The 13,173-nt window shown below is 39.8% G+C and overlaps 1 protein-coding gene across 3 annotated transcripts; it reads right to left on the bottom strand.

Moving 5' to 3' along the window:
- Positions 1-1,696: 1,696 nt before the first annotated feature.
- On the bottom strand, positions 1,697-9,702 carry LOC115154807 (beta-1,4-galactosyltransferase 4). Of its 3 annotated transcripts, XM_029701409.1 has the most exons (8): positions 9,392-9,702; positions 8,233-8,319; positions 7,727-8,146; positions 6,875-7,107; positions 6,549-6,736; positions 6,220-6,342; positions 3,832-3,936; positions 1,697-3,730 (listed from the first exon to the last, which is right to left on the bottom strand). In XM_029701409.1, exons 3-8 carry the CDS (start codon positions 8,007-8,009, stop codon positions 3,595-3,597), a joined length of 1,068 nt encoding a protein of 355 aa, XP_029557269.1. In that variant the 5' UTR covers positions 8,010-8,146; positions 8,233-8,319; positions 9,392-9,702; the 3' UTR covers positions 1,697-3,594. The 3 variants fall into 3 exon arrangements, with proteins under 3 accessions (XP_029557269.1, XP_029557268.1, XP_029557270.1); XM_029701408.1 differs by lacking the exon at positions 8,233-8,319 and having other exon boundaries at positions 9,392-9,701; XM_029701410.1 differs by lacking the exon at positions 8,233-8,319 and having other exon boundaries at positions 9,340-9,418.
- Positions 9,703-13,173: the final 3,471 nt, after the last annotated feature.

Below are 13,173 nucleotides of genomic sequence, written 5' to 3'. Positions count from 1 at the left end.
TGACTGCTTAGCAGTTTAATCCTTTTCCCTCTAAAGCAGACTGAAGCTCCAACCACGTGTTTGAAGTACACTTCCTCATATCAAATTAATGTTTAACGGATCAGAATGAATCAATACTTTAAAACAACCTTACTAAAAACTCAGTAGGCCTAAATACATAGCTACTGGGTTGGTTGAAAGACATTCAGGGTTTTCCATTTCGTTTTAAAGCAACTGATGGACGTCGAATGTGGAATAAACTTAGCACTTTAGATCACTTTTGAGGTCTGAAAACAGACACAATTTTGAGTGAATAAAACTATAGCTTTAATGAACATAGGCTGACTACAGCTATACGTTTCTTTGATTTGGTTTAAATTGTTTCTTGGCAATCTGTAGAACTGTTGAAAGAGCATGGTCTTGTAGCCCTCCCTGTTCAAACAAGAAATAAGTACACTACCAAATACCAAGTGAATTCACATGCCCTTGCTGTTCCTTAGGTAGTGTCAAGTAGAGTCAAACAAGGGTGTTTATAGTTGTAAAAGCTATAACTTGGGCCCATAGCTTTTCCAGGTCAGGTTATGTTGTCAGGTCCCTAACTTTAGCACTAGGTCTTTAGACATTAAGGGTCATTTAATTGAACATTTGTTTTGGCTTAAAATAAAGTTTCCAGTCAAGTGACCAGGCTTGCTGAGCCATTGAAATAACAACCCACGTAGTAGGGAGTCAATAGTTTCGACATATCCTTAGTAAAAAAAAAAATCAGAGGTCAGCTGGCTAATAGTACAGTAGGAAGCTTTGCTGTGGTTTTATCATAATTTTAAGCTCTTTATGTCTGCTCTAGTGCGAAGTACATTTCAAACTCTACATTCTATGATATCATGTGATATCTTGTTTGCTGGGCTCAAAGCTTAATGTTTCAAATGTCAAAAGTTAGCCTTTGGTGCCCTGGCCATCCTAGCCTCCATTGAACAAAGCTTTCTTTCTGCACCACAGGAAAAAGAGATGACATCATTTTGCCCATACAAAGGCTCGGACATCACACTCCTTCCCCTCTTTGGTTCCCTCCACAAGACTGGACTGGTGAAACTAGTGCTCTCTTCAGAGCACAGCCTTCAAACTTGTAATCAAACTACTATACTGAACAAAAATATAAAACGTAACATGTAAATTGTTGGTCCCATGTTAAATGAGCTGAAATAAAAGAGCCCAAAAATGTTACATACGCACAAAACGTTTATTTCTCTCAAATTTTGAGCACAAATTTGTTTACATCCCTGTTGGTGAGCATTTCTCCTTTGCCAAGATAATCCATCCACCTGACAGGTGTGGCATATCAAGAAGCCGATTAAACAGCACAATCATTACACATGTGCACCTTGTGCTGGGGACAATAAAATGCCACTCTAACAACAACACAATGCCACAGATGTCTCAAATTGAGGGAGCGTGCAATTGGCATGCTGACTGCAGGAATGTCCATCAGAGCTGTTGCCAGAGAATTTAATGTTCATTTCTCTACCATATGCCACCTCCAACGTCATTTTAGAGAATTCTGGTTGGCTGGGCCTAGCTCAGAAGTGAGTGGGCCTATGCCCTCCCAAGTCCACCCTTGGCTGCGCCCCTGCCCAGTCATGTGAAATCCATAGATTAGGCATTAATGAATTTATTTCAATTGACTCATTTCCTTATTTTGGACTGTAACTCAGTACAATTGTTGAAATTGTTTATATTTTTATTTAGTGTAGATAAAAAACGTTTTACATTCCATCTTGTCCATCATTTGTAGAGCAAAGTAGAGGGTGAAGAACAGGGACTTTCTGTTTAAGTTCAGCTAAGGACCCTACTTTACAAATCAGTATCATCAACCCACTGTTTAAACAATCACATTACACAAAACTACATTGCAAACTAAAACACACTTGAAAATGACTTTGTTTATAGAAATAGATAATGTATTTCTCAAGTCCCACCTATAATACAATCTACAAGAGTAAAAATGTTACTTTGAAAGGATTAGATTCAAGAGAGAAAAGGTGTCGCCGAACAAGGCACTCTTAATTAATCAGTCATTATGGCATCCCAAAACATATTCTAAACATCAATCATTTATAAATCATCAGATAAAGTAGGACAACAGAAACAAATGTTGAACGCTACAGTACTACTCATATAGCTGTAACCTCACACCATGCAAATATGAATGACGCATAACTTACAGAAGCATATGTGAAAGAGCAGGCCATACCAAAACCATATTAAAATATATTAAAAATTTAACCACAATAGTCCTATTTGATAAATAACATTGTTAAAACAGGCATAGACTAAGAATACATTTGATCAAAACGGTGAAAGTGTCACAAAGGCAGTAGGTGGCTCTTAACAGCCTAAATGGGACAGCTTGCTTTGACTCAAGATGGCCCACAAGGACCTAGATAGACGGCGGACGGGGGGGATTGGAACCCTTGTATCTTTCCAATGGACAGAATGTTTGTTTTTTTTCTATTTAAAACTGGTTGGATTGATATTTTTACCATGTAGGCACCTGCAACTTACCACAGGTGAGAAATTACACAGTAAACGAGAACTTGCCTCCAACCAAATGATTTAGAATGTTGAATAAGTTATTGCAGGCCATTTGACTTCGATGTGAAAAATCTAAATTTCTGTTGGTTTTGTTGGGGGAGTCCTGCGCAGTTGTAAAACCTACAAATACACATGTGAAGAACACGTTTTGGTTTATTTCAACTTGTTTGAGAATAAATAGTGAATCATGTAAGGGTGGCAATATATTTGACCGGAACTGTGTAGCTCAGCAATAAAAAAAAAAAAACAGGAATGGACCTCTTGTACTTTTACAACTGGATGAATTAAGGCAAAATAAGCAAAGTATTTTACAATATTAGACATTTGACAAAATTAGTGTTCGAGTTACTTCACAAATCTTGTAGCAGCATATTCAAAATAGAAAACTTGTGGTGTCTAGAAAATGAAGTAATCTACACTGTGATATCGCTGTTGGCTGTTTTAACAAGATTGCATAAAAACTACAATTAATTTCCATGTAGCATACTTTCACAAATGAGAGAATGATTCCTATATGAAAACGTGTTCCTTATGTCCTATGTTGTCCCTTGTTTCCCCATCTTACCTTCTACATTCATCAATTCATGTATGAGTGATTTGAGAGCAATTCTTGGTTCCCCTTTTTATTTGACAAGCAGAGATTAAGAAATTACCAAATCCAGGATTCTTTACAAAAAAAATTAAATAAAAAGAAAGCATGACAACATGCTCTATTAGAATGCAAATACTTGTTGAAACAATCAAGTCACAGCAAACCTCTATCGCAGAGGAAAATTTTATTTGGGTTTTATTCTCACCCCTAGAAACGACCTACCAGTTTTGACTGAAGGGCTTCCAGACTTTATGTTATTAGGACCTGGCAATATTACGTGCCCTGCTTGGAATGGTTTACAGTGAAAACTTTTGCTTACCAGCTACTGCCACTGACCCTGTTTGTTAGGGCAGGTACATAACATGTAGGCATGGACATACCAGAGCACCATTACTGTATTCAATGCAGTAAATCAAGACAGATGCTCTGAAGCCTCAGTGCAGTGGTTTGCCAATGTCCACTGTGACATTAATGTACAGAGGTGGCCTCTCAACTGAGAGAGTACTGTAGGAGCAGGTGTTAAGGCCATCCGTTCTCCAGACTTGAGGTGTCCGTCCTAGCAAGAGCATCCTGTGAAGGAGACAATTTCACAATAAAAGGAATTAAATTACGAATAATAGGTTATAATTACAGCAAGCAATTTATAAATTGATGTGTCCACAGTGACTCACCGGTCTTTATTAATTTCGTTGCCGCTATCTCTTTTATGAAATACCATGGTATAGCGTGCTATAAGAGGGGGTGGCCGTATAATCTTCATTTTCTGGAGCTCCACCCTATCAGAGACAAATTAAATCAATCGATAACATCCCGCATTGACTAAGATGTAGGACACAAATGGAGTGAGGTCCAAAAATTGTACATTAAGCCAACATGGTTCGGACTGTTGCGGTGACCCGTATTACCGCCACACCGGCAGTAATGAGTCATGACCGCAGTAAAATTCCACGTGACCGTTGGGTCATGCTAATCTCCTTTTATGCACTGCTAACTACTATAAGGTGGCTAATGACCTGGTACTCAGGGCTCTATTATCCCTCTAACCACTGACATCAATGCAAATAAGATTAGGGTGGTAAGGCAATAAATAGGCCATAGAGGCGAAATAATTAGAATTTAGCATTAACACTGGAGTGATAGATGTGCAAGTAGAGATACTGGGGTGCAAAAGAGCAAGAAGATAAATAACAATATGGGGGATGAGGTAGTTGGGTGTGCTATTTACAGATTGGCTGTGTGCAGGTACAGTGAGCAGGTACAGTGATCGGTAAGCTGCTCTGACAGCTGATGCTTAAAGTTTGAGAGGGAGATATAAGTCTCCAGCTTCAGTGATTTTTGCAATTTGTTCCAGTCATTGGCAGCAGAGAACTGGAAGGGAAGGCAGCCAAAGGAAGGATAGGCTTATGAGCCCAAAAAAGAAACTGAATTAAATGATTGTGCCCTTATAGAATGCCATGCGTAATATGCGGTAGGCTGAAAAACACAAAACAAAAATGATTTAAGATGTCTGTTGTACATAAACGGTCTAGCCTATACTCCAAAATTAAACAAAAATCGAGTAGTCGCCTTTGAGCGTGGACTGTATTGCTATGCATACTGGATGGACTGGTTACCTTACACTACACTCCAAAATATCTATGAATGAGTCTGGGAGAGAACATATAGCAATGCTGTTGGTTCATTGACTCTGCAGGGCAGCTTACCATTAGCCTACAATTAGTGAATTTGGATTTGATTTGGATTTTGAATAGCTTAACAATAGGGATTTTTTAAAATATTTTCATAATTAAATTCAGTGGAACAATGCCTTTAGCTATACTGAACATCTCACCGCAAAGTATTTCCATCTCCTCCTCTCTCCTTTATTCCTTTCTCGTACGCGCACAGCCCGACAACAGTTTAGTAAAATATGTTGTTACGAAAAAAAAAGCTACTATCGATGTTCCTGAACAGATTTCACAAATTAAGCATTTGGTAGCTGCAGGAACAAGATTGGAGAGCCCATGGCATACAGAGTTTGGGCGAAATATATTCTGTCGCGCAGCGAGAGCATGCACCTCAAACAGTGGTTGACGCCTGGAGTGAAATAAGTGTCCTTATATTTATTTCTCAGCTGCTCATATTAAGCACATGCTCTGCTATAAAACTGAAGTAGCCTACAAAACGGACCGACGGGAAAGCGCTTGGCCTCCATTCGCTATTCGAGCACATACAGATGTATTTATTCCCCTGCCCATTTGATAATGGTCCAATCTAAATCAAAACTAATTTGACAAATTAGTAAAGACCAGATTAAATTGAGAATAGTCTGATGTGAAAATATGATCAGCTGTAAGGACAGCTGTGGAGCCTGAGGCAAGAGACAGAGCGCAAGCTTTATTTTGCTGCTTCCAAAATCATTAAAGAGCCTATAGTCGCACCACGCAGTCCATATACGTTTTGATTTCTAAGACATTTTAAGGTTTGTATCATTCACAACTAAAGTTGCCAAAAAAAAACATATAGAAGCTGTTTCAAATGATCACTTTTACACTCAACATAGCCACTTCATATGAGCACTTGCTACGCAATGCGAAAAATATCCTCCTTTCATTCAGCTAAGTTCAATTATATTCTTCTTACTATAAAATCATATAAATTAATGGCACGGGACTTATAAGCATATCTTGTCAGCTAAATGAACAAGTCTACAGCATATGACATGGAACATAGCCAGATAACATAGGCCTACAGTGGGCCAACTCATATTCTGTTCTTCTGAAATAGATTTTCTTCATATCATAAAGTTCCTTTAGACCTGACTAAAATAAATAATGGATTTATTGTGATGGTATATATGAAATTGATGAATTAGACTATTGTTTTTTTAAATGTAGATGTTCCAAAGGTGCGCATCAGCGACTTGTATGAGTGGAGGCCTGGATATGCTAAATGCGTTTATGCTAATTAACGGTCAATTACCGTGAGACCGGCATACTTTCGCATGAAAATAAAATCAGTGGACAAAATTTCACGACCACCACAGCTCTGACCATGGTGAAAAGTAATAGGGGTCTCACCTGATGCGAAGATCATCATCCTCCCCACCCCATCCCCAGTAAGTGTTTGAAAAGCCGTTCACTTTGTGAAACTGGTCCTTCGTCATGGCCGTCACCCCTCCAAAGTACCCTTTGTATCGCAATCTACAAGAGCAAAAACAAAAAAAAGCAAGACATTACAGACCTGTTCCCAGGACTTTGATTGAACGTTGGTAATAATTGAAATGTTAAAAAGTGAATTTGGTTTGAAAAGTCAATTTATAGTGATAGCTGCCACATCAGAGAGAGCATATAGACATTTACCTACTTTTGCATAAAGGTGGACATGAGTTGAGAGCTAAGTTATTTACTTGTATCCTGTGGCGTTCCTGCCGACCACTAAGTGTTTGGGCTGTTGGTCACACTTGTATAGGTTGTAGTCGTTCTCTGGAACCAGATCCACATCGTGAAAAACGAAGCAATCCCAATCGTAGTCCTTGAGTGCCTCCAAGTACCCCACATTAAGTAGCTTGGCACGATTAAACGTCACCTCTCCAGCCTGTCAAAACACACAAATCAACCACAAACATCAACCTCTTTCAATTTCAACGTTTGTAGCCCTTATCGGCTCAAAAATCAATACAAATATAATTGAGGAAATTACATAATGTAGTGTAACTTCATATGAGAGTAATACCTGGTGGATGACATAGATGCCGTAGCGCAGCTGCTGCCTCTGAAGGAAAGGGTGCAGGTGATGCAGGAGGTAGAGGAGGTGTTTCTCCCGGTTACGGTGAGGGATGAGGATGGCCACACTCTGCTGGGCGAGGCAGTCTGGAGGCTGGTATTGGCCCTCAGCCACTCCGCTGTTCTCACTCTCCACCTCCTTCAGCGTTAGAGAGTCCTCGAATGTCAGCTTCAGGGCTCCGTCTGTAGGCAGAAAACAATAGGCATGATGAAAATCTAGACGACTAAGTTGTAAAGTCTTACGGAGAAAGTCCATTGCAATATATTTACATGGCACTAATTTAAAATACAATATCATGAACTGAAAAACAGCATGGTCTGGACAGATAATTACAAACGTGCGTGTGCGTTCTGTTTGGGCCACGGACATAAACACAAGCCGTCTTCAAACAGGAATTTATGTTGATGGAAACCCACTGTAACACTGTGCCATCTGCCTCCCATATGGTGTAAGCCTTATTACAACCGTTGTTCACTTCCTGTCAACAAGGAGCCATTGTATGTAGGCTACATGCAAACTGTTACCACATAGGCGACAGTATGTGAAAATAATCAAAATGAGCCTCAGTCTAGCAATGTTTATGAGTAATAAATCAGGCGGTTACACAATCCCTACATTGCACATTCAAGTATTCACTTGATTACCAATGTTCTTCTCTCCAAGTTAAGTAAGCCACACTGCACATAATGTTCTTTACAAGGAAGTACACAGTAACATGGCATTATCATCAGTAAGTAAGCTATAGCAAAGCCTGTATTAAGCTTACAATAACATCTGTGGATACTGTGTAGCCCTACTCACGAAGCAGTGGTGATTTCTCAGGACAGCTTTCTTTTGGTGGTGGGGTGTCAGGGAGAGGATTGGAGAAGACTTGCGTCACTGTTTTCCATGAGTATTGCATGCCCCCCCTCAGGACCTCAGCGTTATCCTCAAGTGTCTGTGCTGACCTATGGGTGTCCTGAATTGCTTTCACGGTTTCGCCGGCAAAAGTGGCGAGCCAAGCCAAAACGGAGACCGAGAGCAGCAACAGTATCATATACTTCCACCTCCGGAAGTACCTGGACACAGCAGGACAGACTCCCATGGCTGATTGGTTGTACAGATATTAAATCCCCCAAAATGTGGGAGGCTTCAATCTTGGTTTATGACATCTGGTTCTCCTTTGCAGCAGCCACAGGAGAAAATACTTAGAAGAGAGCACCAGGCCCCTTGACATTCAACCTATGACACAACGTTCTGGATGAGTTTCACAATTTCTGTCAGTTTCATCATTTTTTGTCATGTAAAAAAGCATTAGGGTACTTTACATTATTTAGTTGATTTTCCAAAAAATATAGTTGCATGTGATGGAAGGTGTGCCACTTAGAGGAACTCTATTCCTCTGAGTGCTGTACCTGTATATGTAGAATAAAATATTTCAGTTTCATTGACACTTCCTACTTGAAATAATAGTAGCCTCAGGCGCCCGTGCTTTGGTGAAAGCCTGTGAAAGAGGCTAGGCCTATGCGACAACAGAATTCACAGTACTTTACATTGGCTGTGCACTGAGGTGTTTAATCTATACACACCTGGCTCTACCCAGCTACACTCCACCCAAAACAAACGGTGACTTACTTACTTCATCACACATGTTTGTGCTTTGGTTTCATGTTGACACAATCATATTGTCTTTCAATGCACACTATTCAGGGATGTCCTGGATAGTAATCTTAGGCTTTAACTGTAGCCTGCTTTTGTGTGTGCTTAGCTTAGACACATCACATGTTGCCACGTTGTTCTTATTTCTCATTCTCTAGTCACATAACCAAAATGGGATACCTACTATCCTAGTCAAAACGGTCATTAGCTAAAATGACTAAAGAACAGGCCCAGGACAAAATATTAAAATTTACTGTAAAAAGACAACTGGCTGTAAAGTCCTTGCATCACTAGCTAGTTACCTATCATGACATGGGCAGTGGAATTTAAACATGACGATTGAGCCTTCAGCACAATTCTACAGTCAGGGAATTAACGTAAATTGTTGTTTGAATGTTGCCTGTCATACATTCAACGTTCCTCAAACTGGCTGTAGTTAGCCAACTTAGCTCGATGCTGACATCTTTTTGGGTGGTCAAATGAATTGATTTATTAGCGTCACGCATAAACATAACATTAACCTGATTTGCCAACGGATTGTTCTCTGAACAGTGACACATTTTACTTCAGACCTTAAGAAATGGCTCGTGTAGTCGTGCAACCAAAAGCTAGCGTTTAACTAGCTAAGTAACGTTAGCTCGTGAAGTCCAATGTAGATAACAGCTTTTCAGCTTGCTGAAACTAACCAACAGCTATTACTGCGACCACATCGGGTTAGCTATTTCGGTATGAATGAAGTCCCAGAGAATACGGGTTTAAATGTACACAGCATTTACCATATTTAACGAGAAATACATTTTCTTAGGGAATGATGAGCAGAAGTCTTACTTGCCAGTTGCCTAGTTGTTCTGCTGTTGTTTTGGGCAGCTGGCTGGCCACTCCCCGTTGGCACTACTCCTGCAAACGCCGTACTAGAAGGATATGCGCGTTCAAGACTCACACATGAACGTCAAACAGAAAAATAAGGGGTAGGGTGACCACATGTCCCGGATTATGTGGGACAGTTCCGAATTTTGGCCCATTGCCCCTCAACCAAACAATCACGTCCCGCATTTTATCAACACATTCAAACAACACTAATTTAGAAAAATACGTTGTCCTGTATTTCAGTCAGACGTTGCAACCTGTGTATTATAATCACGTTGCGTTTATGAAAATATATCATAAGGATGTGGTACTGGTGATGTTAAACGCTTATCCAATCGTTGTTGAGATCTGATATTTTGTGCAGCGCAAAAACGAGACAGTAGGCCAATGTCATAGGACTATCGTCAACCAATCACATTTCTCAAATCCCTTTGCACTAAATTCCAGCTCAATTTGGAGACAGTTAGGCCTAAATCGAACAACCTCCCCCTCATAGAATTCATTCAAACTAATAATAATGTTAGTGAGGTCTGGGGTCCGCTCGCCTACCAATAATTCACAAAATGGGACAAACAACTCCAATTTGATAAACTCCCATATCTATTGGGTGAAATACCACAGCAACAAGATTTGTGACCTGTTGCCACAAGAAAAAGGCAACCAGTGAGAAACAAACACCACTGTAAATACAGTTGAAGTTGGAAGTTTACATACACTTAGGTTGGAGTCATTCAACCACTCCACAAATTTCTTGTTAACTATAGTTTTGGCAAGTCGGTTAGGACATCTACTTTGTGCATGACACAAGTAATTTTTCCAACAATTGTTTACAGACAGATTATTTCACTTATAATTCGCTGTATCACAATTCCAGTGGGTCAGAAGTTTACATACACTAAGTTGACTGCCTTTAAACAGCTTGGAAAATTCCAGAAAATTATGTCATGGCTTTAGAAGCTTCTGATCGGCCAATTTACACAATTTGAGTCAATTGGAGGTGTACCTCTGGATTTATTTCAAGGCCTACCTTCAAATTCAATGCCTCTTTGCTTGACATCATGGGGAAATCAAAAGAAATTGTAGACCTCCACAAGTCTGGTTCATCCTTGGGAGCAATTTCCAAACACCTGAAGGTTCCACGTTCATCTGTACGAACAATAGTACGCAAGTATAAACACCATGGGACCACGCAGCCGTCATACCACTCAGGAAGGAGATGCGTTCTGTCTCCTAGAGATGAATGTATTTTGGTGCGAAAGTACAAATCAATCCCAGAACAACAGCAAAGGACCTTGTGAAGATGCTGGAGGAAGCAGGTACAAAAGTATCTATATACATAGTAAAACAGGTCCTATATTGACATAACCTGAAAGGCCGCTCAGCAAGGAAGAATCCACTGCTCCAAAACCTCCATAAAAAAGCCAGACTACGGTTTGCAACTGCACATGGGGACAAAGATCGTAGTTTTTGGAGAAATGTCCTCTGGTCTGATGAAACAAAAACAGAACTGTTTGGCCATAATGACTATTGTTATGTTTAGAGGAAAAAGGGGGAGGCTTGCAAGCCGAAGAACACCATCCCAACCGTGAAGCACGGGGGTGGCAGCATCATGTTGTCGGGGTGCTGTACTGCAGGACGGACTGGTGCACTTCACAAAATAGATGGCATCATGTGGCAGGAAAATTATGTGGATATATTGAAGCAACATCTCAAGACATCAGTCAGGAAGTTAAAGCTTGGTCACAAATGGGTCTTCCAAATGGACAATGACCTCAAGTATACTTCCAACGTTGTGGCAAAATGGCTTAAGGACAACAAAGTCAAGGTATTGGAGTGGCCATCACAAAGCCCTGACCTTAATCCTATAGAAAATTTGTGGGCTGAACTGAAGAAGCTTGTGCGAGCAAGGAGGCCTACACACCCGACTCAGTTACACCAGCTCTGTCAGGAGGAATGGGCCAAAATTCACCCAACTTATTGTGGGAAGCTTGTGGAAGGCTACCTGAAATGTTTGACCCAAGTTAAAACATTTAAAGGCAATGTTACCAAATACTAGTTGAGTGTATGTAAACTTCTGACCCACTGGGAATGTGATGAAAGAAATAAAAGCTGAAATAAAATATTCTCTCAACTATTATTCTGTAACGGCCGTCGTCAAAATGAGACCAAGGTGCAGCGGAGGATGTGTTCATCTTGAAAGATTTTAATGGACCGAATGAACACTTACAAAATAAACCAAAAACGACCAGCAACAGTTCTGTCAGGTTACAAAACTAAACAGAAAACATCTACCCACAAAACCCAAAGGAAAAACTTGCTGCCTAAGTATGACTCCCAATCAGCAACAACGATGTACAGCTGTTCCTGATTGGGAGCCATACCCGGCCGAAACAAAGCAATCCCCAACATAGAAATACAGACATAGAATGCCCACCCAAATCACACCCTGACCAAACCTAAATAGAGACATAAAAAGGCTCTCTCAGGTCAGGGCGTGACATATTCTGACATTTCACATTATTAAAATAAAGTGGTGATCCTAACTGACCTAAAACAGGGAATTTCTACTAGGATTAAATGTCAGGAATTGTGAAAAACTGAGTTTAAATGTATTTGGCTAAGGTGTGTATAAACTTCCGACTTCAACTGTACAACCTATATTTATGTTTATTTATTTTCCCTTTTGTACTTGAACTATTTGCACATCATTACAACACTGTATATAGACATAATATGACATTTGAAATCTCTTTATTCTTTTGGAACTTTTGTTAGTGTAATGTTTACTGTACATTTTTTATTGTTTATTTCACTTTGATTTATTATCTATTTCACTTGCTTTGGCAATATAAACATATGTTTCTCATGCCAATAAAGCCCCTTAAATTGAAATTGAATTGAGTGCAGCGCCTGTGTTGTGGTCGGCGAACCCTCAACCTTCTGTCCCGTAGCCCCTGGGTGGCATTGACTGTGCCACAAAAACAAAGTAGATATCCATGGGTCGCTAACCATGAAGGGCAATGGGTTCTATAACTGATTCAAGTATTTTTTGCCAGATCCAAATTGCACTCTCCCTACATGTTTCATTACTTCACGATCAGAGCCGTTTGCAGACAATGATCAGCAAGGGAGAAATCAGATTTTCTCAATTTTGATGCCATATTTATAACTATATAAAATGTATACAACAAATTTTCCACCAACAGGTTACTGTGCCAATGCACCACACAACCAATAGGTCTAAACAAAACATACCAACATGGTTTGTGTTTTCAACAACACAATAAATAGACTATGTCAATCTCGACAAACAGAAAAAACATCCCTCCCTACCTTGTAGGCTTACCCAGTATCGAAGGCTTGGCTTGACAATCTGAATGTCATGAACATTTTTAGGCCTATAGACAAATATTTGTGAAAGTGACCAGGGTTGCACAATAAAGTCGGGTACTTATTTCCATTGTGGTCCCTACATTTGCTGCAGCATATGCTACGGTAATATAAGGACTGGATGCATGTCTTACTTACATATCTCCATCTGGCTTTTGGGGGTCACCTTGTTTTTAAACATAGCTACATCAGCTTTTATGTTTTTTCTGTCGTGCGAAATGTGCGGTAACCTATAACATAGGCTATGTACTGGATAAGAAGACAATAATTTGGGCTTTTTTGGGCTTGGCCTCATAAAATGTCTTTAATGCAGGGCTCATAAAATGTGTTTAATATATAGCTCATCAGGCATC

Source organism: Salmo trutta, chromosome 19, assembly GCF_901001165.1.
Source record: "Salmo trutta chromosome 19, fSalTru1.1, whole genome shotgun sequence".
Classification (NCBI taxonomy): Eukaryota; Metazoa; Chordata; class Actinopteri; order Salmoniformes; family Salmonidae; genus Salmo; species Salmo trutta.
Note: the sequence above shows the minus strand (reverse complement) of the source record. Positions and strands in the feature narration are given on the sequence as shown.

Excerpts from the sequence above, each read along its gene's own strand:
- LOC115154807 (XM_029701409.1), bottom strand. The coding sequence starts at position 8,009 with ATGGGAGTCTGTCCTGCTGTGTCCAGGTACTTCCGGAGGTGGAAGTAT. Across the intron at positions 6,343-6,548 it reads AGGAACGCCACAGGATACAA|ATTGCGATACAAAGGGTACT; the intron begins GTAAATAACTTA and ends TTGCTCTTGTAG. Across the intron at positions 3,937-6,219 it reads GATGATGATCTTCGCATCAG|GGTGGAGCTCCAGAAAATGA; the intron begins GTGAGACCCCTA and ends TGTCTCTGATAG.